Genomic DNA, 24787 nt, shown 5'->3' on the forward strand with positions numbered 1-24787 from the left:
GATTCTCTACAGACTGTCTATGGCATTTGTATTGCCTATAGACTTTTGTCTATACACACTTTGTAGACTTTATAGACAGAAGTCTATAGACACTCTATAGACTGCCCAAAACTTTTTTGTAAGGGTTTGGTTATTGGTTTCGGGAAGAATGTCACAAATCAGCAACGACAGACCTCGCGTGTGACTTCTCTCCCGCATAAGACTTCTCAAAAGACCTGGCTGTCATCCAGCATTTTGCTATTGACGGCCATTTTGGCTTTTATTTCAAAATAGCAACTGTAGTAACCCCGTTCTTTTCCACAAGTTGGTTTAGGCAACAGTGCAGATAACGTTATAAAACATAATGTGCTTCATTCAGCTTGCATGCGGCGGCAAGATGAATCTTTGTGTTTCTGTTCGCAGAAGCGTCTTGTGTCAGTCTTGAGGGGGAAAAATATTAGGATCACCGGAAAAAAGACATGTCATAAATACAACTTTATTGCTTCTCTATTCCTTAAAAGAGCAAGTCTACACACTACACGACCGACGTAGACCCTTCCGCATCCGCTTTACTCTTCTTGCCTTGGGGCTGTGGCCACTCTTCACGATGTCGCTGCGGCTGTCCTCTGTCCTCATGTTGTCACACGGAAGTTCCCGCGGCGCTGGCTGTCTACGCCGCTGTACAAGCGTCACCGCACACTTATAGCACCGTTAAAGCCGATGTACTAGAAGTTTAACCACGCAATCTAAGCATAGCAATGACGCAGTACTTTCTAAACGATGACTATGATGGGAGTAACAGGAAAAAAAAATGGCGCAGAGTTAATACGCACTAACATGCAATCAGTGGATGCTTGAAAAAAAAAAAGCACTGAAATGATGAACGAGGCATAGTCACCAACCACCACCTTTGCTAAAACGCAGCTAATGACACGCTAATTGCCAGGTTGTGACGCGGCTTCGCGAGACTGCTTGACACTGTATGGCTATACACAAGATGTACTCTTACCTCATCGTGCATTTTTTCAACACTTTATTGCATTGAACACTTTGTGATAGGATCGGTGGTAATAAAAGCAAACACCCCGGCAGAATGACAAAACAAGGCTGAATTCATTATTGTAAGAAGCTTCGATAGAAAATGCAACACAAGATAATAAACGCAAAGGAGTGTAAACAACATGAATCCAGCCTCTAGGAGCTAAAGAATTCTCGGATTTTCATTCCGACAAATGCGACTTTTTTATGTTCGTATGAAGGTTACACTTCGCCTAATTGGTTGATCTTAAAATGCGATCATTGCTTCTTCTGGGTTCGTAGCGTTTTGGTCTTGGGCCTCTTGTAGGTTTTACGCTCCGCCACTTCTTCGTACATCGCTGGCGAGAAGTCGGGCTGCAAGAAAGGAAAATCAGGAACTGTTATCGTCAAGTCTTCAGAGAGTATGATGAGCTCATGTTTGAACTGTTGCGAGAGCTACCAAGAAGTCAAAGCGTTTTTTCAATGAGATGTCATCGTTGCGTGCCAATGGCAAATGAATTATATTCATCATCATCATCAGCAGCAGCAGCCTGACTGCAACAAGGGCAAAGGCCTAAACCATGTCTCTCCAATTAACCCTGTCCTTTGCCAGTTGCGGCCATCGTATCTCAGCAAACTTCTTAATATCATAAGCCCACCTAGCGGCTATCTTGCCTTTGCACTACATGCCCTGTCCAAGCCTATTTGTTCCTCTTGATTTCGACCAGGATGTCATTATCCCGCGTTATTTATTTCAGGCTTCGGAATACCTCCTGTTAACAGGCGGTGAATAGCATCGGCGAGATTGTGTCTCCCTGCCTGACACCCTTCCTTGTTGGAATTTTAAGGCGGAAGCCTTTAATGTCTCATCGTTGTAAGCAGCAATTGTCGACAGAAAATGTCACGCTTTTCAATTGGTGGAAACGGTCGTGACGTCACAGTGCGCGAATTTCAAACGGGGCCAATTGCACTTTGGCTAGTAACCATGCAACCAATTGAAGGGATCGTATAGTGATGCTCCAAGTAAGTGGGACTGAGCTTAGTTAATTGCTTAATTACCCAATTAGCCTAATTAGCTTTACTAGTCAGGCCATATAAATAAATAAAACCGATTAAGATATTGGTCGAGCTCAGGAATCGAACCCCGGTCTTCGGCGTGAGAGGCGAGCATGCTATCCACTCAGCCATGCCAGCTTGATGGTTTGGAATGAACAAAGGCGCGTCTAGAGAATACGGTGTCTTCACTCACTCTCATCCTCCTCCATTTCCTTCCGGCGAGGTTTAGGTGTCCACCGACAAATGAGAGACAGATACATTTCCTTTCCTCAAAAACCAATTTACCGACGAGCGAGGCGTAGAACCGAATGGGCGATGGCGTTCTACGGACTCCTTGGCAGCGTTGCAAGACGCTGTCGCGTTCCACTCTTAGGGGTGAAGCTTAACATCTTAACCACACATCAGTGACCACACTTTAGGTCAAAAAAGTGCCCCCCCCCCCTGAATTTTGACGGGTGTCCACCGAGATATGTGAGACAGTTACTGCGTAATTTCCTTTTCTCAAATACAATTTTCATTTTCTTCATTACGGCTCCTCTTTATCTATCTTCTTTCACTCCCACTTCCTCCCTTCCTCTGCGGTGCGGTTCAGGTGTCCACCGAGATGACAGAGATTTACTGCGCAATTTCCTTTCCTCAAAAAGCGTTTCGTTCAAAGGGCAAGGCATCGCGCCGAACGGGTGGTGGCGTTAGGTGGACTCCCTGGCAGCGCTACAACGCGCTGTCGCGTTCCACTCCTAAAGGCGGAGCTTAAGCGTCATTAATTAGCAGTTAATTAGTATTCAGGCATTAATCAGTAATTAACAATTAATTAGTGATTTGCCATCACTTAGTAATTAGTACTCAATTATATGTGACGCCACCAGTGCCACAGAAACAGCGAAGGTGGTGCGGAAAACGCTTCCGCCTCTACCCACTTTAGACAGTCAAAGTGCCCCCTGAATTTTATTGCTGACTTTATGAAGGACTATGGTAGCTGTGCAATATGGCTATCTTCCAATATTTGCACATAATACTCTTCCACACCCTGATTCCGCAAAGCCTGCATGACAGCTGGTTTTTCCACTGAGTCAAGTGGTTTCTCGTAATCAATGAAGGCTATATATAGGGGTTGGCTATATTCTGCGCATTTCTCTACCACCTGAATGACAGTGTGAATGTGGTCTATTGTCGAGTATCCTTTACGAAAGCCTGCCTGATCATTTGGTTGATTGAAGTCTAAGGTTCTCCTGACCCTATATATTACTCCTAACTTAGCTGCTAGTCTGCCAGTAATTTTTTGGCTTGAATGCGCAAGCTCGTACGAACTACTTTCATGTTGGTACACACGTAGAGTTGGAAGTCAGCTTCCCCTTTATTGCTTTGTGCGGCTCTCTTGCCTCTTGCTTATATTTGTACCGTTTTAGTGCGTGCTGGGGTTTTACACCCTAAGATTATTGTGTCCCCTTCGGGACTCGTTTAGCCTCGTTAGTACCCATGGAGGTATCTAGTAACACTGCTTTACGAGCGAACCAAAACCTTCACACGTGAAATGAGATGTCTTGTCGCTGTGCCCTCCAGCCAACCTCAGTGCTTCTTTGTACCGACTGTCGTGCCTTGGCATCCTATTGTTCTTAGTATTCTCTGCTTTACTGTATAAAGATGGCGGGAATTGGGCTGCATTTAATAATTTGGAGAGTAAAATTTATCTAGCGTGCCCTCACCTCTTTGCAGGGCCACCTGTAACACTTAGCCGCTTCACCTACTCCTCTCTCTAATGCACTTTTCTTCGCAGCGTACAAAACAGAACAATTTTAACTGTCTGCATCTCTTAATGAGGAAGGTTAGGAACTGCGCTAAAGGACGAAGAAAGCATGTAAATAAACCTATTAAGGAATGCGGCGCGACAAAAACGACAAACGAAGGAGTGGACTGGACAGGCGCTGACTGAACAACTGCTGATTCGAGATTGGATATTCAAGAAGACGAAGAAAGTTGTCACTGTTCACGCCCGAGCTGTTCTGAAAACGCACTTCAACCGAGTGTTGAACCGCTTCACGAACCTCTGCGTACAGGCCTCTGTGCGGGACGGAATGAAACAAATTTACGTCGATTGTGAAGCCTGTCTTTACATCCTTTCTGTCTTCGAGTTGTCGTATTACCTCTGGCGGGCCCCTTAACCATGATCACAGACCAAAAAGCCCAAACAGCTACTTTAAGGAAATAAACGACCACGATACCTCTAAAATGAACGAAGTAACCCGCAAGAACGTCCTGATAATGCATCTCTTACGTCGTTCAACGAAATATTTCCAGGATAAAAATGGTCTATAGACAGTCTATAGGCTTCTTATTGATTCTATTGACTTCCTATAGATATTGCTTTTTGTCTATTCATAGTCTGCAGACTGTCTATAGGCGAAAGTATACTAAAAGTGTACGCGCCATAAATCTATACATCGTCTGTAGACTGTCTATGGCATTTGTATTGCCTATAGACTGTTCTCTAGGATTTGTCCATAGACACTCTATAGACTTTATAGACAGAAGTCTATAGACAATCTATACACTGTCTAACACGTTTTTTGTAAGGGACCCTGCCGTCACCCGTGTACTGTGCGATGTCAGTGAACGTTCAAGAACCCCATGTGGTGGAAATTTCCGGAGCCCTTCACTACGGCGTCCCTCGTAGCCTGAGTGTCTTTGGGACATTAAACACTCATAAACCATAAACCTAACCTAACTTGTGAGAGAAAGGGCACGTACCGATCGCACTGGTCCCAGCGTGGGCGACACGCAGCGGGAGCAGACCGACTGGCCGACGCCGTCGTCGAGGCTGACGCACTCGCAGATCTGGCATTCGGGAGCGCTGGAGAGGGCCACCCTCCGGGCCATCACGTCCACGAACTTCTTGTTGACGGCGCGCTTCTCGAACATCTTCATCGAGCTGAAAAGCGTGCCGTTGCTCTCCAGGGCGAGCGGGACGCAGAAGTCCTTGGGCAGCCTGATCTGAGAGTGCATCTCGGGGTCACCCTGCAGCTCCTTGAGGTCCTTGGCGGTGAAGGCCAGCCGACGGTCGACGCCGAAGATGCGCTTGCTCTTGGACGGCTTGGAGGCGGTGCGCACGTTGAAGTCGTCGTCGTCCAGGATGTGCAGGTGGATGCCACGGTCGATCAGCATGCGGTAGATGTCGGCGTACATCGACTGCAAAGTGCAGACGAGGATAGACGGGTGAGGAGTTTGTTTGGGTGTGCAAAACCGAAATAATCAGCAGGCACACAAACCTTAGCTGCAAACCTTCTTGGTTTCACCCTTCGCCGCAGCATAACAGAGGTCTACCTCGAGCTCCGCCTCGACAAACGCCTTTACACCCCCCCCCCCCCCCCCCCTTCATCCACCACTCACGGTGCTGGAGGCTCGCCTTGTTCGGCACATCCAAATGAATACAGTCATCACCCAGTCTCACCTCTTTCTCTATCGCTATCGATCGGACTCTTCCTGTCCCAACTGCCCCTGTATCTATGCGGACCTGACCCATTGCCTCTTCTATTGGCCGGCTGCTCAGCAGTCGGGTCCCTACCCTCCACCTTCTCTATCCATCACCACCTGGCTCGACTGGCTTGACGCTGAAGGGGAGGAAGAACAACGACTTCTGTTCGCCCAGGCGGTCGACATGCTCGGCCTGTAATTTTTGGCCGAATAAAGGTCTTCTACTACTGCTACTACTACTACTACTACTACTACTACTACTGCTACTACTACTACTACTACTACTACTACTACTATGTATTGCGAAAGGCAGAGGGATTGAGACATTGCATGTCTAGCCTGAAAGCTGCGTATTTTTTTTAGACGGCTTTGCACGTTCCACCACCTGAAACCGAGCTCCTCAGTGTGAATTTTACTTTCTGTGGTCACGGCGCTGATAGTGCGCACTTATGCACTATCAGCGCGCTTTGAATCCGTACAATTTTTTGTTAGAAAAAAGAACACATAGCTGATAAACTATTCAGTAGAAAAATTTTAGACTAGTATGACCTTAGCTTGGAAGGCGAGGGAGGTACTACGTTAAAAGAAAAATAGTGAGCTTGTCCACAAGCATGAGTGTGAGCCCATTTCGCACTGATCGCTCTCTTTGTCAGCAAAAAAAAAAAATCGCTTTTTTTGTCGAAAGATGAACGTTGAGGGTAGAGAAAGCTGCAGCGAATTAACCGAGCTTCTCGGGCATACTGTGTCCACGCTGCTGGGAATACAGTTAGTTCTAATTAGCAATACAATACCATACCCAGCAATTCTGGATGTTTAAAAGCATTTTTGAACGGGAAACAGTTTATGAACGGAATATTTTCATATCTTGCAAGATTTAACTATAACTATGAGTATGTCCGCAGATCTCCTGTCAGCAGGCTTCCATTTTTTTTCCTATTAATGATTTGGCGATCGTCAAAACCGTTCTCCAATGGTTTTCTATGCCAGTATTAACTGTTCCATGCCAGCGATGGAAAAACTTAGATTTTGGTGCATATCGCAAGAATGGACCATTGCCTTCAATATTTCCATAATAGTACCACAATTTTCCAATATTCAAAATCTTTGCCCAAGTATGTTGGACATGTTTATGCAGAACTGATTCGCAGCAAACATATTTGGTACAGTCGGGGTCAAAAATCTGCAGACCACATGTTCATCAAACGAAGCCGATTGTTCTATTATTAGCCTGCGGCTGGAACCACACTTGCGGAGATGAAAGAACAAAATTTTGACTTTCACCTCCACAGGTGTGATTTACACCCGCCGACTAGTTGCAGAGTATCGGCTTCGTTTGAGGAACACGTGGTCCATAGACTTTTGTCTCCGACTGTACGTATTCCATCCACTCACGTTGTCGTCATCCGGCTTGCACGTCGTGCACTTCACCAAGATCATGGTCTGCATCGAGGCCATCCTGACCGGCAGCTGCCCGGCGTAGGCAAGGGCCGCGAACGGGTCGCTCTCTCCGTTACCGATGCTCAGGCTGCCGAAGGCCGACACGAGGGCTCGAATGCTGCTGAATATCTGCCCGTCGGCGGTCACCACGTGAGGCTTCTCGGCAACGCCGTCGCCTCCGAAGCCCACCACGGCGTAGCGGGTGTCCACGAAGCCACGGGCGGCGTAACGTTCCTCGATACTCTGAGCGATGCGGATGAGGTTGGGTATGACGTTCTTGTTGCAGATCTTGCGTTCCACCACGAAGATTACGTCAGCTGCGGTAGCGGGCGAGTCCTGGTCCGTGACTGTAGCGATGTCTCCGGCCAGCATCTCCGAACCGTCGGGCTTCTCGCAACGCACTGCAACGTTGAACGCAAAAAAGAAAGAGGTTATAGACTTGAATTCACGGGAGTCTTCTTCTAGTTTATTGTTTTGTTCCGTCCTCTACGCATGATATGCAGTTTTATGTGTCATTACGCGAACATAGAAAACATTTGGAAATCCGTCGACGTAAGCTGCGACTCAAGTTTTTTCACGCGATTTATCATTGTTCTGTTGGCATTGAAAGAGCGAAGTATATACTGGCACCTCATTATATATCTGACCGCGTGGACCATAGCTTCAAAGTTTCAAAGTACGGGAGATTGCCTCAAAAACTGACGCATTTCGATTGTCTTTTTTTCCCAGAACAATACGTGATTGGCACAAATTGTCTTCAGACACTGCTTGTATTATGCCTAATGATATTTTCTTTTCTACCTTATAATAACCATTTCAGTTTCGTGGTTCTGTGAAATTTTTATGTTTTTGTTTTTCTTTGTTTTGATGCAATTTGTACTTCTTTCCGTGGCTGACGCTGCTTGTGTTACGTTTGTTTTTTATGTATACCCTCCCCCACTGTAATGCCGCTTGGCGCTGTGGGTAAATAAATAAATAAATAGAGACGCTTACATTAAAAACAATAACTTATTGTCAACTGCATGGACTTCAAAGTGGGGGAACGCAAACTTAGGCAGAGTGTAGAAGGAAATTGCATGAGAAGAAAATTCATTTTAATTCATCTTCAGTTGACAACATAAAATTTTTAGCTTGAAGTGCGAGCGTAGGCCTTTCGCTTTATTAACTACGGCGCAACACGGCGCAAACGCTGTTCAGTAGCTAAAATTTCGGTTATGCCTAACGTCACCTTAAATAAGGCGTATGAAAACAGAGTATTGGTTGTTATGCGAGAAAGTAAGGCTTGTTTCTTTGTGTGTAAATGGCGCAGACTGTTGATGTTTTGTTGTTTTGTCTCGAAAAATCCAGTTAGAGCTTGTACTCACCGCAAGTCCTGGGCATGTCCAAGGGAACTCCGAACTCACGGCACTCTTCCCTGTAAGCTGCAGCGGTGACGCAAATCTTTCCTTCCATCTCATCGTAGCTAGCCGACCTCATGTCGTGCAGGCACATCTGCATGAACGGCTTCGGGTCGACCATCTTGAAGCAGCTGCGCAGCGGAGACTCCTCTTTTTCGAAGTACTTGGAACAGAGCGAAGTCGCGACGGGGTGCGTGACTGCCGGCTCCGCCAGGTTTCTCTGGCTTCTGCAGCGTCCCTGACCCACTTCCCATTCGCTGGCAAAGGCGCTTGCGTCACCTGTGACCTTCCTGTCGGGCGTCATCAGGTCAAGTTGGTCCTCGTAGTCGTACGTTCCTAGGAGGCCTCCGGTCTTGCCGAAATAGTCTCCCGTAACTTCAGTGACGCACTGGTCGTAGGCAAGGTTGCAGCTGATCTTCAGCCCGCTGGTGTTCTCCACGACGATGACGTGACCCTCACGGCGGATGGTTGTGCCGCCGACTTGAGTCGGAAGTTCGATCTTGCTTCCTGCCTTGGTGACCTTGTAGTCGGTGCTGATGTCGAAGCGGGTGCCGTCGCTGTGGACGGTTATGGACTTCTTGGTGACGCGCTGTCCGTCGCGAGCGTAGTTGATCACCACGGCGAAGTTGTCGTTGAGGAAGTCCTTGGCGAGCAGGTAGCTGCACTCGCCGGCGAACTCGAAGTGGAAGCCGTCGAAGGTGCGGTAGTGTTGAGAGCCAGCCATCAGGGCACGGGCTGCGAGACAGCGGGAAAGAGGTATTCGCTGAATGCAGAAAGCGAACATAACATTTAATTGTACGTTACACGCTGTTAGTATATGCATGTGATTGAACTATTCGCTTACTAACGTAATAGAAAAAGTTTTGCATACAAGGACGAACCATAGCGGTCCAGACATGTGAGCAAAACGTCTAAAGTAGAAAATTACAGCCTTCGAGGCAAGCGGGTAGGACAATACGAGGAACTAATTAGAAGCAATAGTCTTGTCCAGTGTGTTATGTGAAAGCGAGCAGTGAAAGCAAAACTTACCTAAAAAAATGAAAGCATATTTTGAAAAGCACGCGCGTTCGCCTCCTCAGTACAGGTATCTCCGTCCGCCTGCTCAGTATCTTACCGGTACTCAGCTATGGGGCAGAAACGAGGCTAACAAAGAGGGTTCAGATTAAGTTAAGGACAACGCAGCGAGCTATGGAATGAAAAATGGTAGGTGTAATGTTAAGAGACCGGAAGCGGGCAGAGTGGGTGAGGGAACAAACACGGGATAATGGCATCCTAGTCAGAATCAAGAAGAAGAAATGGCTCGGGACAGGACATGAAATGCGAAGGTGAGATAACCGGTAGTCCTTAAGGCTAACGGCATGGATTCCAAGAGAAGACAAACGTAGCAGGGGGCGGCAGAAACTTAGGTGGGCGGATGAGATTAAGAAGTTTGCGGGGATACAGTGGCCGCAGCTGGCAAAGGATAGGGTTAATTGGAGCGACATGGGAGAGGCCTTTGCCCTGCAGTGGGCGTAGTCAGGCTGATGATGATGACCCTGAAATAGATGCAGCGGAGGCCTCACCTGGCTTCGTCGAATTATCAGCTGAATGCTCTAGGCCGTCCGCACAAGGAAAAGGGGGTGGAGGGGGAAGGTCGTCATGTCTCCATTGATATAAGAGCCGATAGTGGTAGCCAGCGACAACCGATTTTCAACGAAATAATGGTTCAGGTAATCAAAATCTGGCAAGCATACGCCGGCTGTAGCCTAGACAGCGCCGCCACTTTCTTATGGGACAAGTTAGCCTCGCGGGAATCCACTACAACGTCGAGGGTTGTAGCAGATTTGAAAACTATTGCGTTCCTTACGCGTGATACCCGCGACAGTTGCAGCCGTGACCATTATCACCAAGTATGGCCGCCGAAGCTCTCACCTTTGAATGGCGGCAGCCAGTTGCGTGTGTCTGCGAGGCGGCTGTACTGGTAGTAGGCGTCCCACATCGAGTTGGCACCCACGTCGAAGTAGCTGTCGCGCACAGCCATCAGGCGGTCGAACTCGGGGTAGCTGGTGACGTCGAACGCCTGGGCGAGGCTATCCTTCTGGGCAGGCAACCTGACCTCGGCGCTGATCACACCGCGCTCGGGCGCGAACTCGTAGCGCAGGCCCGACCGCAGGTTGGAGTACTCGCGCACGGCGTCGGTGAACCCTTCCACTAGGCTGTCTTGGATCTGCTTCGCTGCCATGTCGATCGTTGCAGAGGCGAGGTCGTGCAGGCCTAGACTGTCGCTCACGGCGCGCACCTGTATCGCGGTCGGATAGAAAGAAAAGGACAAAGTAAAAAAATTCCTGCTTCACGTCTGAAGGCAAATATGTCAAAAACAGAGCTCGAACATCGTACGAAACACAGCTAGTTGGCCATGAAATTCCCGAACTGCTCAGAACTTACCCTCAGCTAGTCGACGCACTATCCGAGTCAAATTCATCGTCTGGGTTTCAGAAACGGGCGAAACATCTCCCTCTCAGTGTATAGTATGCATAGGAAATGAATCTGTCTCGCTGTGTGTACTGCGTACCTCGCTGTGCATTCATGTTTAAAATCGTGCTACCCATATTTCCCGCCAAAATTATGGTCTTCATAGTGTTATTGTATTAGTATCTTCATAGTGTTATTGTAGTTGTAATTGTAAGGTCATTGCATGCATTCTCTCTGCAGATCACTTCGGTGTATCCTTATATTTTGGTCGTTTTGCTTTCGTTAGTGCGTGTACATCGTTTAATATTGTACCTGGTCAGTGAAACACAACCTTTTTTGCTTTTGTTTCTTTTTATGCTTTCTTGCTTTTTCTCTCCATCAGTGCAGTGTTATTTTTGATCGTCGCGCCATTGTCTGAGGCTTTGTGTACAAGAGCGGTTCCGAGGCCCCGTCAGGCGTTTGAATACGTCCTTTGCCTCAGCTGTCCAGACAGGAAAATTGAATATGTATATGCATATACACTGTACCGGTTTCTGTCATGAATAAATGAATGAATGAATGAATGAATGAATGAATGAATGAATGAAAAGGAGCTGCGAGGACAAACTGACCCTGGATTGCATCGGAAGATTACCGTATTTACTGGCGTAAGGAACGCACTCCTTTCGTTTCGTTTGCTGTATGCAGATGGTGAAAGTGTATAATATGTTGTTATTGTTAGTAGCTATTTATTGATAACAATAACAGTGGAAGGAAAATATGTTGCTAGCCGTGGCATCTGTCATCGAAACCTGAAGCACCTGGGCTGCGGCTAGCGGGAATAAAAGGAAAGGGAGAGGGAAAGAAAGGGGGGAGGGATAGTGAGAAAGGATAGGGGTAGAGCCGCAATATGCACTATGTACAAATACAGGATATGTAAATACAGGATATGCAAATGTAAATAAATCTTAGGTTGCTTCTCTCGAGATTTTTCATGCATTTTTCGCTCACAGTCAACGACCACGCCGGGTTTTCTGCAACGCGAGCTCCGTAATGTCATCGCGTTAAAATTGTGATGCAACCGTTCGTGGTACAGTGGTTCAGAAGAACTTCTTGCTGGTCTAGATGGTGCATGCTGTAACAAAATAACTATAGAGCAGCCAAGACGAGCACAAGAAAGGACCACACAGCCATTACAACAAAAGTTTTAGACAGTCTATAGAGTGTCTATAGACTTCAGTCTATAAAGTCTATAGACTGTCTATAGACAAATCCTAGAGAACAGTCTATAGGCAATACAAATGCCATAGGCAGTATATAGAGAATCTATAGATTTATGGCCATACACATTTAGTAGACTTTTGTCTATAGACAGTCTATAGACCATGAATAGACAAAAAGGAATATCTGTTGGAAGTCAATAGAGTCAATAAGAAGTCTAGTAACACGTTCTGCTGGGCGAGTTGGCTCATATTGGTAAAGTAAAAGCCTTTAGCGCAAAACGACTAAGAACTTCATTTCTCGTACAGTGGGCCCTTCTTCCTCCTTTTCTTCGTTTCCTCTACAAGGATCTGTTTTGATCACCCACATTGCCTGGACAACGTGACGTGCAAGACGTCTGGCGTACTGCATTAGGAAAGGTCCTTTTGAGTTGGCTGTGTGATGCGGAAACGTGCTACCTTCTGTTCGTCATGCAAAGCGGCTGTGCCGGATCTTACGATCTGAGCTGTGGCGACTAGTGATAGCGCTCCTTTGTGTCTGCGTTCTGTCCCCGTCATTTGTTAGTTGTTCTGCGCTAAAAGCTTTTACTTTACCAATAAGAAGTCTAGACTGTCTATAGACCATTTTTATAAGGGAGGACTGGTGGGTGGTGGCCACCATCATCATTGGTGGCGGCATACGCGCGCGTGTGTGTGGGTAGTGTGCGTGTGAAGGTGGGTTTCATTGCACCCAGGGACAGTAATGCCTTCGCATTCCCACGCTTGAGCATTCTTAGCGTTCCAGGGGATTTGGAAGAGCACTGGCGATGTATAATACGCCGCACCCAGAAACAAACTTCCGAGGCTTTAAACACCTCAGAAAAGGTGCAAACCGTCATTAATACCGTAGAGTGATAGGCTTTGATGGATTAGGTAGGGCACTCTTTGCGGCGTTTCTGATCTGTGCAAGTTGCTGGGCGAATTGGTTGGTTACAATGATTCTGAGAAAAGCCGCTCTGGCAGGCGAGGACAAGAAGCGGGCATAACCCTTATAAAAATGGTCTATAGACAGTGTATATAGACATCATATAGACTATTGCCTTCCTATATATAGTTATTTTTGTCTATTCATAGTCAACATTCTATTCATAGTCTATAGACTGTCTATAGAAAAATCTATTAAAAGTGTATGCCCATAAATCTATAGATCGTCTACAGACTGTCTATAGCATTTGTATTGCCCATAGACTGTTCTTTAGGATTTGTCTATAAAGAGTCTGCGGACTTTATAGACAGACGTGTATAGACAGTCTGTAGGCTGTCGAACAAAATTTTTTTTTCAGGGAAAAGGGCTAAACTGCACTTCTGTTCTCTGCAATGCGCAGAGAAGCTCTTTTTCGTGTTTTTTATAACCGTGAGCACGTAAAGCTTGCGCGTGTTTGTATGCGCCAGAACTGACCTTTCTGATAGCGTTCTGGGCGACGTCATTGATGTACTGTACGTGCGGGTGGTAGACCACGTTCTCGTACACGTCGCCGACAGCGCTGCTGACAGTCTCGTAAGCGTAGCGGTAGCCTCTGGTCAAGGACTCGGCGTTGAACTTGTTCAAGGTGGCGAAGATGCGCTCCGCATACCGCCACATTCCTTGGATGAGGGCGTTCCTCTGGAGGCGCTCAACCAACGGCTTGGTGTAGGCTGCGGGAGAGGAGAAAAGATATCGTCAACCCAGGGTAAAAAGCTTCTGATCACAATTGGATTGAGTGGTGGCGCTAGGGTTCCTCAATGCTCTCGGCTAGCCGGCGTGTTTTCAGCGCCCTCTTGGTATTCGTGCGAAAATTTTTCAAATAGGTCCTAAGCAATGTCGCGACGTTCTGGACATTTAGACTGGTGTAAGTTCATTGCATCTGCTAATGCAAGTACATGCAAGCAATTTCCAATTTCTTGGTAATATAATTCAGTTCCCTGCATGTTTGCCAAGATCGGCCCAGGTTATGCATCCATAAATTTTAAGAAATCTCTTTCACTGCTTGATGTTGCATTTTCCTTGAATACCTGCTCGGTGGACTATGTGTCTTCTTTACTTGACTACGAAATAATAATCCACTTAATTAAGCATTGTAACACTTAGTGGGACAAAAATTGCGGCTCGCATTCGAAGCAAACATTACTGCTGTGTCCAAAACAGCGGGTGGTAGGCGCAAATGATTACGTATCAAAGGTCACTGCACTTTATTGTCAGAGCGCGATTAAAGACTCTTGGTTCACAACGTTTCCAACAGCACTTCAGCGCTCCCTACAGAGGCGCACACACGAAGCTTAGTTAAAAAAAAAAACGGATCTCATGTCTGGAAATTGTATTTAGCGGTTTGATCTCTTCCACGTTACCTCCAGGTTATCTAATCCACATGTTATCTCCCACGGTCTGCCACATGGGTTTATGAATGCCTTTAACACATCTTTGTGAAGCAATGGTTTCATGCATGTATTCCGCGCTTTGAGACCCCGATGGCCAGGTCAACGACCCGGACGTACGAGTGACGGTTCGACTTTGGTTCATATGAGTGGTATCAACGGAACACGCTATACAAATGACAAGCCCTCGAGACCACTTGTGATTGAAAGGCGGTGGTGATTTTATGCATTTACATTTAATTTTCAGTTCCTGACGGATCATGCTCGAGTTATTGAGGGACGCTGACCCTGGTTGACCGCGAGATATTCCTAGTCGCGTAATGTTTTAAGGAGAATGGGGAGAGGAAAATTTGCTGCAAAGGCTTCATCATCATCATCAGCCTGACTACACCCACTGCAGGGTAAAGGCCTCTCCCATGGCTCTCCAATTAACCCTGTCCTTCGCCAGTTGCGGCCACTGTATACCCGCAAACTTCTTAATCTCATCCGCCCACTTAACTTTCTGCCGTCCCCTGCTACGTTTGACTTCTTTTGGAATCCACTACGTTACCCTTAAGGACAGTGGTTATCTTGCCTTCGCATTACATGCCCTGCCCAAGCCCATTTCTTCCTCCTAATTTCAACTAGGATGTCATTAACCCGCGTTTGTTCCCTCACCCACTCTGCCCTCTTCCGATCTCTTAACGTTACACCTATCATTTTTCTTTCCATAGCTCGCTGCATTGTCCTTAACTTAAGCTGAACCCTCTTTGTTAGCCTCCACGTTTCTGCCCCATAGGTGAGTACCGGTAAGATACAGGTTTTGTATACTTATATCTTGAGGGAGATTGGTAAACAGCCATTCATGGCCTGAGAGAACCTGCCATATGCGCTCCACCCCATCCTCATTCTTCTAGTTATTTCCCTCTCATGATCCGGATCAGCGGTCACTACCTGCCCTAAGTAGACATATTATCTTACTACTTCCAGCACCTGGCTACCAAATGCGAACTGCTGTTTCCTTGCTAGGCTGTTGACTTACAGGAAGCCATTTCCATGATCCTGTTGAACATGGCGCGGACCCCAGCGGTTGACGGTCCGTAGCGCTCGCAGAAGCTGACCACTCCTTCGGCAATCCTGTTGAACAAGGCCTCCAGCTTGACCATCAGGGCCTGAGCGGCATCGCCGAGGGCGAGCGAGACGCGGTTGATGGCCACAACCAGCAGGCGCTCGATGAAGATGAGCGTCTTGCGGCTGGTCTGGGCGAAGCATTCGACCATGTCGGCGATCTTTTCACATCCATACTGAACCCAGACTGATGAGTACCGGGCCACGTAGTCGGTCAAGGCAAGGACCAGGCGGCTGGCGTCAGCCAAGACATTCCTGTGGAAAGAGTTGACCAGTCGGTGATATAGACTACTGTGTAATAAAATTGGTAAATTGATTTTTGAGGAAAGGAAATGGCGCAGTATCTGTCTCACATATCTCGGCGGACACCTGAACCGCGCCGTAAGGGAAGGGAGGAAGGTGGGAGTGAAAGAATAAAGAGGGAAAGAGGTGCCGTAGTGGAGGTCTCCGGAATAATTTTGGTCGCCTGGGGCTACAAGGAGGTGCACCGGCGCTACCCGGCCCCTTGTAAGGGTCTGGATCGCGCTGGCGAGCGCCTCCTCATCAAAATTCTCACTAACACTGTGCTGTGCCCGGCGGTGCTTAAACATTTTAATACATCCTTTGGTGGCGCGTGCCAGTTCTGTGGGGAGGTGGCTGACACCTTCCACATGGTTTGGGCGTGCAAATCAAACCCATCTATCCAACCCAACCCCACCAGAGAGGACTGAGAGGCGGCCCTGCTCGGCTGTCAAGACCTAAAGAGCCAAAAGGCCTTGGTTCACCGGACGCGGGCGGCGTTGCTTGCCAATGGGGCCCCGGAATAGGGGCTCCACCTAGTATTGTTAGGGAAAAGGGCCAATAGGGCCTACCCCAATCACCTCTCTGTAAAAATTTAATGCACGATAAATGTTTTTCACCACCGCCACCACCAGACGGTCTGCCGTCAAACCATCGACTACATGTTTATTCTTCACTCACACTTGGTGCGGGCATTGTCGTCGCTGCAAATTGAACTCTACTTACCCGACTGCTGTGACGAGTCCGGAGCAGGCCGACACCACTGTCTTGACGTAGAACTGATCCTGGCGGTACAGCTCCTTCAGTGCCGCAACTGCCCGTGTGAGCTCAACGTCCAGGGCGCGCCAGTCGTTGCTGAGGTCTTCCAGGAGCGGACGGATCTCTTGGTTCAGCGACCGACCCATCATGAAGCGCTTTGCACGCAGCTCTTGCTGTGTCTCCGTGCTGAAGCTCTGCCAGATGCCATAGAGCTGGTTTCGCATGCTGCTGTACTTGTTCAGGGCGTAGTCCTGGACATAGCGCAGCAGAAATGCAGAGTTCAGGCCTTTTGACGATTTGGCTAGGGTGCATCGTTTAAAGCATTTCCGCCGAGCAGACGACTTTATCCAGCTTTTCAGCAAATGTAACAAAACTTCTGTTTGGGCTAGATGGTGCGTAGCTTATCTTGAAATGAATTTAAGCGCACAAGAACACGTACACAAGAGGAGGAAAGGCACAGGACAAGTGCTAACTTCATCTGATTTAGTCGCAGGCAAGAAAGCAAATATATACATAAAAGGAGACATGCGCAGTAAAGAAACACATCGTCAGTTCACAATACGCGCTCAAGATACCTCTACCGTGCCGGCAAAAGATTAACAGACGTGTCACTCAGGAAGAGGGGGCATGATATGAGGGGGCATGTAGGGCAAGAGGGGGCATTAGGGGGCATATAGGAGGCGTATAGGGGGCAAGAGGGGACATGGGGGGCATATCAGGAAGAAGGGGCATGGCGTGAGGGGCATATATGGCAAGAGGGGGCATATAGGGGCATAAAGGGGGCATATAGGGGGCACGAGGGGACATGGGGGGCATATCAGGAAGAGGGGGCATGACAGTGTGAGTGACACGTCTGTTAATATTTTGCAGGCAGAGTACAGGTATCTTGAGCGCGTATTGTGAACTGACGATGTGTTTCTTTACTGCGCATGTCTCCTTTTAGGTATATATTTGCTCTCTTGCCTGCGAATAAATCAGATCAAGTTAGCGCCTGTCCTGTGTGTTTCCGCCTCTTGTGTGCATGTTCTTGTGCGCTTAAATTCATTTCAAAAAAAATTTTAGCAAATGATAACCTTAAATGAAACCCCAACCAGTTCTGGATCCCTTTTAACCGGAAGGTGCCTGCAGCACTCGCCAGTGCCCATATTCTGGGGCACCATGCAATGGCAAGTTGCATGATAGAGCGTTTCGTTCCCAATAAATTTATTTACGTGGCTCCAGCACCGCTTCTTACTCTAATCGGGGACAGCCCTCTCTGGATATGCAGTGGAAGGTACGAGCCCGAGACGCCGGCTTGCACAAGCGCGGTGATCGCACGCTGGCACGAGCCAGAAACAAACATGTGAGCGCCCTCTCGTAGCTCCCACTGCTTAGCCACAGAAAGTTGACCTCGAGTATAAAGCATATGTGGTTACCGTACGTCTTACAGCGGAATTTTAAAGTCTGGTGGAACTCTACGAATTGTCCGCGCATCACGAAACGCGCGCAAGTTTTTCTTTCGGCATACGTATTGAAGCACGCTGAACTCTTTATCAAAGGATTCTTTTTTTTTTTTTGATGAATGCGAGGACGGGGCTGCGTAGCATCTGCAATCCAGTTGCTGAAAGCGTGCTAGCAATATATGTTGGAATATTCGGGCCGTGTGTGTTTTGACTAAGACGATTGTGTCGTATTGCGCATTTCGCTGCTAATGGAAGGGATTGTACTTTTCCTTGTTTTTTTTTTTCAGCTTAATTTAAGGACAATCAGCGAGCTATGGAAAGAAAAAGTGATCGGTCCTACGTTAAGAGATCGGAAGCGGGCGGAGTGGGTGAGAGAAAAAACGCGGGTTAATGATATCCGAGTCGGAATAAAGAGGAAGAAATGGGCTTGCGCAGGGCATGCAATGCGAAGGCAAGATAACCGCTGCTCCTTAAGGGTAACTGAGCGGATTCCAAGATGAACCAAGAGTAGCAGGATGGCAGAAAGTTATGTGGGCGGATGAGATTAAGAAGTTTGCGGGGATATGGAGGCTGCAGCTGGCAAATGACAGGGTTAATTGGGGAGAGACATGGGAGAGGCCTTTGCCTTGCAGTGGGCGTAGTCAGGATGATGATGATGATGATCCGCAGAAGCCAGATTTTTTCAAGCACGCCTTAATGCAGGTGCAGTGCAATGTGAAGCATAGCTCACCGAAGCCTCCTTGCCGAGTTCTGGCCTCCAGCTAATTTCAGAAGACAAGAAGCGTTTCTCTCGAAGACCCAGTTTGATCAGGATGTCAGATACGCTGCGTCCAAGTGAGGTGTGCGACAGACGGAGCTCGTGCTTATCCATAGAAGCCGTGGCCGAAATTTTGGCTGTAGAGGCATCTGCAAAACAAAAAAACAAACGAAGAAATATCAACTGAGAGTGCGCGGTAACTTTGGGTCGTCTAGAATTGAGATGAATGTTTAAATGAATGAAAAAATTGTTTTTTTTTGTTAGACTGAATGAAATTTGCACGAGTAAGCTCGACATAAAATCATTTTCCTTGGGGAACTGACGTGCTTTATTTATTTATTTATTTATTTATTTATTCTTAGAAACAGTACAGAAACTCTTGGTTGGACCCATAGCCTTTACGGCTAGTGAGGGGTCCAAAACAAAACAAGCACAATACTACTGCAGACCGTGTAAAATAAAAAACTTCAAGGTTAACACACACAATTGATTCCTACATTTCCATGGAAATTAAATAGTGTTTTAAAGATGCCGAAAAGTTATTTTTTTCTTTAACTTCATTCGGGATTTCATTCCACACATGGGCTCCGCTGTATTCTAGGAGTCTCCGGCCGTACATATTGTAACAAGGTGGTAAATTAAATTGATTGCTAGTTGCAGCTCTTGTTTGTTTCACTGGTAATCTAAATAAACTAAGGGGCAGGGGGTTGTTAGATTTTATTACATTGTTTACTATTTCAGCTATCTTCAGTTTATATGCCATTGATAGGGGTAAGTTACGAAGCTGCTGAAAGAGTGGCCTGCTGGGGTATGTATTATTTGAATAAGTTATCATACGAATAGCTCGTTTTTGAAGGCGAGAAACAGGATCTAGGTATGTTTTATATGTACCACCCCATGCTTCCAGGCAATAAGATAATTGACTGTGCACAAAGGCGAAATACAGAACGCGTAGAACTGGAAGATCAAAGCAGTCCCTGGCTTTTAGTAAAACGTGACAACCATAGGCTAATTTGGAGCAAACATTATTAATTTGTTCTTTCCAGTGCATATCAGACGCGAACAGGACACCAAGATACTTCTATTGGGGCACCCTCAGCAGAGTCGTGTTGTCGATAGTTATAGATATATGATCGTAGTTCATGTTCTTCCTGCGCGAGTGAAACACGGTGTACTTTATTTTCTCAGTATTAAAGGTTAACCGATTACTTAATATCTCCATTCTCTTCAGAGGGTTATATGAATTTGCCACGGACGGAAAAGAAGATTTTATCTTTAGTTTCCTTTCGGGTGATGTATATGTACTATGCTTTATGAGAAGCAAGCAGCATTAGTTTCTGTTCTGTTCAGTGTATGCCTATGAATCTAATGGAAATGAAATGAAAATGGAATGGGGCTATGCATCCCCGCTTTTCTAACCATCCCCCTCCCTTTAAGCGCGCCCCTTCCAACCTCACAATCTCATGCTGGGCAATCAAAGAAGGCCGCCTGTGCGGAGATGTCGACTTGATCGTAGCCATGTAGGGTATTAGGCCGCGAAGATAGGTCTGTCTGCGAGAGAGGGTAGTTTGAGGACTTCAAGGAAACAAAGGTTGCGAGAATGCTAGCGTTGCCAATTGTTCGACCTCCCGCGACGAACGGAGGGTTTCTGAACACTGTTGTCGCGAAGCATGCATAATGGCTGTCAATCTACAAAGTTAACCCCATTTTCGCTCGGACGGAAAAGTACAAGAATTCGCATTTAACCTTGTCAATAAAAGAATGGAATGAGTTGCCCTCTAGTATCGCTACTATAACCCAGTTTTTCTTATTTCAGTCCGAATTGCTAACTTATCTGGAATCCCAGCGTCTTGAGTAACCAGATTTGCTTTTTATACCACTCACTCGCAAATCAGTATGTCCTCTTTCTTTGTTATTTGTGCATTTTTGTAAGAGCTTTTACGTTGTTATGTTCTTTCTCAGCTTGACGTATTAACCATCTGAAATGGTTTTTTGCCTTTGAAAATTGTGCTCTGATTTGCCCCCCCCCCCCCCCCCCCCCCCTGTGTAATGCCCCCAAGTGGGCCCTTAGGGTATTTGAATGAAAAATGAATAAATAAATCTGAAAAAGCTACCTTCAAAACAACTTTGTAATACTGCATGCCCATAAAGAAGGGTTCCATAAAACGAACGCCCGACTCAAACTCTCATAGATCAAGACTCTCCCAGAATTCCTCGACAACTGGAAACACTTTATCACCGACTTCGCTTGAATTCTGCATGTACAAACGGCTTGCGATACCGTTTTGGACAAACGAACAGTCCGCATTGTGACAATTGTGCCTCGATAGAAACTGTGGAACATATCCTACTTGTGTGCCCTGCGTATGCTAACTAGCGTGCGTACTATGAACATTGCATGCAGAAGCTCTGCCCAGTGCCCCTAACAATGGACGAAGTTTTAGGTCCCTTAGCCTGCCTTAGGCAACAGAGACTTGCAATGAACTTTCTGTTTGCATATTTAAGAGACATTGGACATCTCGATAAGCTCTAAATTCACTTGCACGTTACCTTCATGCATTCTTCATGCAGTGAACTTCGTCAGCCCATTTGTCGGACTATGCGCTCCATCATTCCATAGGTTACATCAATACTCGCCATTGCATCCTTAGTACCCATTTCATGGCCGCATTTTATCTTCGGGTTTTTTTTTTACCTCTTCCACTCTGCTCTCCTTCTGTCTTTATCTCCCAAATTCCCCTTCCTACGCAGAGTAGCATGCCAGCGATTTTTAAACGCCGGCTAAATTCTCTGCATTTCATTAAAGAGTCTCTCTCTCTCTCTCTCTCTCTCTCAAACTCTCAGGAACTCACCTGAATCAGTGACGACAACCTCCATATTGCTGTGCCTCTTGTTGATGCGCACGTGGGTCTTGGTTGGCGGAAGCTCGTTGAACTGGTGCTGGAGCGACATTCCGAACTCCTGGCCGCGGTCGTACATCTCACCCTTCAGTTGGTTGCGGTCACGACCGCTCTGAAGCTGTCGAAGAAGACACCGAGAAAAGGATAAGTATGCGGTTTATTTAACCTTTATGGAAAGAACGTTCATTTAAAGCATTTCTCGCCCGTGCCTGGGAATACAATTTCATTTTCTAACCTTCACACAACGGCTGAAGCGTCACTCCCTGCTGAAAAAAAGTTCTATGATGCAATAACCTCATAGAGGCTTCATCATAGAATATCATACAATTTGTATGATATATCATACAATTTGTATGATATTCCATGACAGCTCTATGATGACTGGATAATTTTACAAATGTTGATTTGATTTGATTTTTGTGGTTCAACGTCCCAAAGCGACTCAGGCTATGCGGGACGCCGTAGTGTAGGGCTCCGGAAATTTCGACATGTATGACATTTGTATAATAATTTTCTATGATTTGTATGATAAGTATATGATATTTGTATGACAAACTGTATGAGTTTATTGCGTCATACAACTTTTTTTCAGCAGGGTTGTGCTCCAGTTATTAATGAAATTAGCCCTCTTACCCTTTTATTAAATCTGACAGAAGAAAAAAAAAGGTGAATTAAAGAGAGAGAGAACCCGGACCGAGCTTGACCGGGCTTAAAGCCAATGCAAGATAAACAAAAACGAGCTGTATGTTAAAAAAGCAGAAAATTAAATTCATCTGGTGATAAAGAGAGCTCATAAGTAACACGCGAAAAAGAAAAATAGGCATCTAGTAACCGATGAGAAAAAAATGCTAACAATTAAGATTATGCGCTCCAGATATTTAATAGAAAAAAAGTTGGTACGTCATAAAACGTGTGAACACGGGCAAGATGGTACTCCAATAAAATTATTATCTCCAAGAATGAAACTTTTTCTGATATCTTCGAAGTCTACCGCTCTAGGAATGCTTACGAGGGGCACCTGACCTCTAAGTGGGGTCATGCATGCACCGAATGTGACTTGTATTAAATAATAAAGGAATCAGTGTAGATGGAAGCTTACGTAGAATTCCATTTGTACTTAGAGAATCAGTAAACACTGACACCGTGGCCCTGTAATCTTAGTGCGTTAAACATTCCGCGTGTCGCTTCCATCAAGGTGCCTTCATAGCACAACACTGCGGCCCGCCCACTGTGTCCGTGGGGGTGGGCGCCTCTGTTAGTACCAAGAACAGTTGGGAATCGCCGACTGTTTCCTTCGGGGGAAGGCATTGTCTTTGTGTTTGACAGCGCTTTGCGGGTCGGGGCCGAAGCAGGGAGGGGGGGGGGGGGGGGGGGGAGGGGTTGCTTTGACAAGGTCAATCAGCAGGCACGCCGATATTTATATCGGAGAAGTGCACCCTTCGCTTGGATGCTCTCCGACCAGTGCTTCGGGGGGCCGACGTCATGAACAAGCACCGCACGAACGTTCCGACGTAGAGTGGGACCGTGCGGTGGTCCAGGGGCCCAAGGGGGGTCTAAACACACTTGCCATAATAAAGTGTTTCTCTCTCTCTTTGCGAGTGTTCCTAAACAAACCTCGCTCCTTGCTCTAAAAGTATTCTCTCGCATGTGATCGGAAAGCGAGAATAGTGCAAGTGCCAGCCACAGGGAGTGGACGGAGGTTCCCTCCTCGCTTGAAATCGTACCTTAAAACAGCCCTCGACTACTTGCGACAAACCTTTGCGATTGTTTACACGGACTCGGTTTATGAAATAGCAGTTCTCCCATGAGAGTACATCATTAAAGCATTAGACACACAACGTGTAGCACTGGGTGAGTAGCGTCCAGTCACTTACGAAAAAATGATAGGTGTAACGTTAAAAGAACGGAGGCGGGTTGAGTGGGTGAGGGAACAAACGCGGGTTAATGACATCCTAGTCGAAATGAAGAGGAAGAAATTGGCTTTGGCGGTGCATGTAATGCGGAGGCAAGATAACCGCTGGACCTTAAGGGTAACGGAGTGGATTCCAAGAGAAGGCAAGCGTAGCAGGGGGCGGCAGAAAGTTAGGTGGCCGGATGAGATTAAGAAATTTGCGGGGACACGGTGGCCGCAGCTGGCAAAGGACAGGGTTAATTGGAGAGGTCTTTGCCCTGCAGTGGGCTTAGTCAGGCTGATGATGGTGATGACTTACCAGCACGTCTATGGCCTGGCGTAGCTTGAGTATCGAGGCCTTCAGCTCCTGTACTCGCATCTCGCGGTTTCGATTCATGTAGTTCACGGTGACATGGGCTGAGGCCTCGTCTCGGGTGTTCCTGAGCTCAGCGACAGTTCGAATGTCCATAAGAGAGACGGGATGGCGCGCCGTCAGCTCTGCGCTCATGTGCGATCGGCCATGGTTCTTGAGGCGACCCTCCAGCATCACATTGTGGCGGGCGTCGGTCGAGTACTCAAGTTCTGTCTTGCCGTGCACCTCGTCGCTGCTCAGGGAACCTTCCAGGCGCATGGTGATGTCCTGCGTTTGCGTTGGCATGTGCAGAGTTTATTAGTCTTCTAGCAACGGGCAAATGTTGCAGATTTCTGCAGTTGTGAGGAGCTTGAGAGGACACTCTGCTCATAGTAATGTCGAACAAGGGTGACATCGTTTTAAATGCAGTCCAAGCTTTGAGCGGAGAGACCTATCTCTTTAGTGCTTTTAAATGGGCTAATAACCTGATGCGTCTGTTCCAGATCGCTTCTAAGAAAGGTTTGGCTTGGTTTATGGGGTTTAACGTCCCAAAGCGACTAAGGCTATGAGAGACGCCGTAGTGGAGGGCTCCGGAAATTTCGACCTCCTTGGGTTTTTTAACGTGCACTGACATCGCACAGTACACGGGCCTCTAGAATTTCTCCTCAAAAGAAATTCGACCGCCTCGGCCGGGATCGAACCCGCGTCTTTCGGGTCAGCAGCCGAGCACCATAACCACTGAGCCATCGCGGCGGTGCTGCTTCTAAGGCTAAACGTGATACATTCAGACATTCTACCTAGAGATTTAGCTGAAAAACTGCCTACTCTTCAAGGGATTTCCTCATTGGCGTAGAGTTGTGTTACGTGCTCTGCATTAGCCACACAGTGTTATAAGCATTTCTCAG

At 46.9% G+C, this 24787-nt stretch overlaps 1 protein-coding gene across 1 annotated transcript in view; it reads right to left on the minus strand.

Moving 5' to 3' along the window:
- Window positions 1-455: 455 nt before the first annotated feature.
- LOC149367204 (uncharacterized) overlaps window positions 456-24787 on the minus strand; it is a 77170-nt gene continuing 52838 nt past the window's right edge. The window contains exons 22-32 of the mRNA XM_089554523.1: window positions 23850-24170; window positions 21592-21757; window positions 18713-18888; window positions 16508-16791; window positions 15417-15757; window positions 13443-13678; window positions 10266-10632; window positions 8322-9089; window positions 6913-7358; window positions 4798-5235; window positions 456-1371 (exon numbers count right to left, since the gene is read on the minus strand). Of these exons, the coding sequence (XP_089410649.1) occupies window positions 1276-1371; window positions 4798-5235; window positions 6913-7358; window positions 8322-9089; window positions 10266-10632; window positions 13443-13678; window positions 15417-15757; window positions 16508-16791; window positions 18713-18888; window positions 21592-21757; window positions 23850-24170 (3639 nt within the window). The 3' untranslated portion in view covers window positions 456-1275. The remainder of the gene's footprint in view (window positions 1372-4797; window positions 5236-6912; window positions 7359-8321; window positions 9090-10265; window positions 10633-13442; window positions 13679-15416; window positions 15758-16507; window positions 16792-18712; window positions 18889-21591; window positions 21758-23849; window positions 24171-24787) is intronic.

The sequence above is a fragment of the Amblyomma mixtum genome, chromosome 1, assembly GCF_055824585.1.
Source record: "Amblyomma mixtum isolate Tamu chromosome 1, ASM5582458v1, whole genome shotgun sequence".
Lineage (NCBI taxonomy): Eukaryota > Metazoa > Arthropoda > Arachnida > Ixodida > Ixodidae > Amblyomma > Amblyomma mixtum.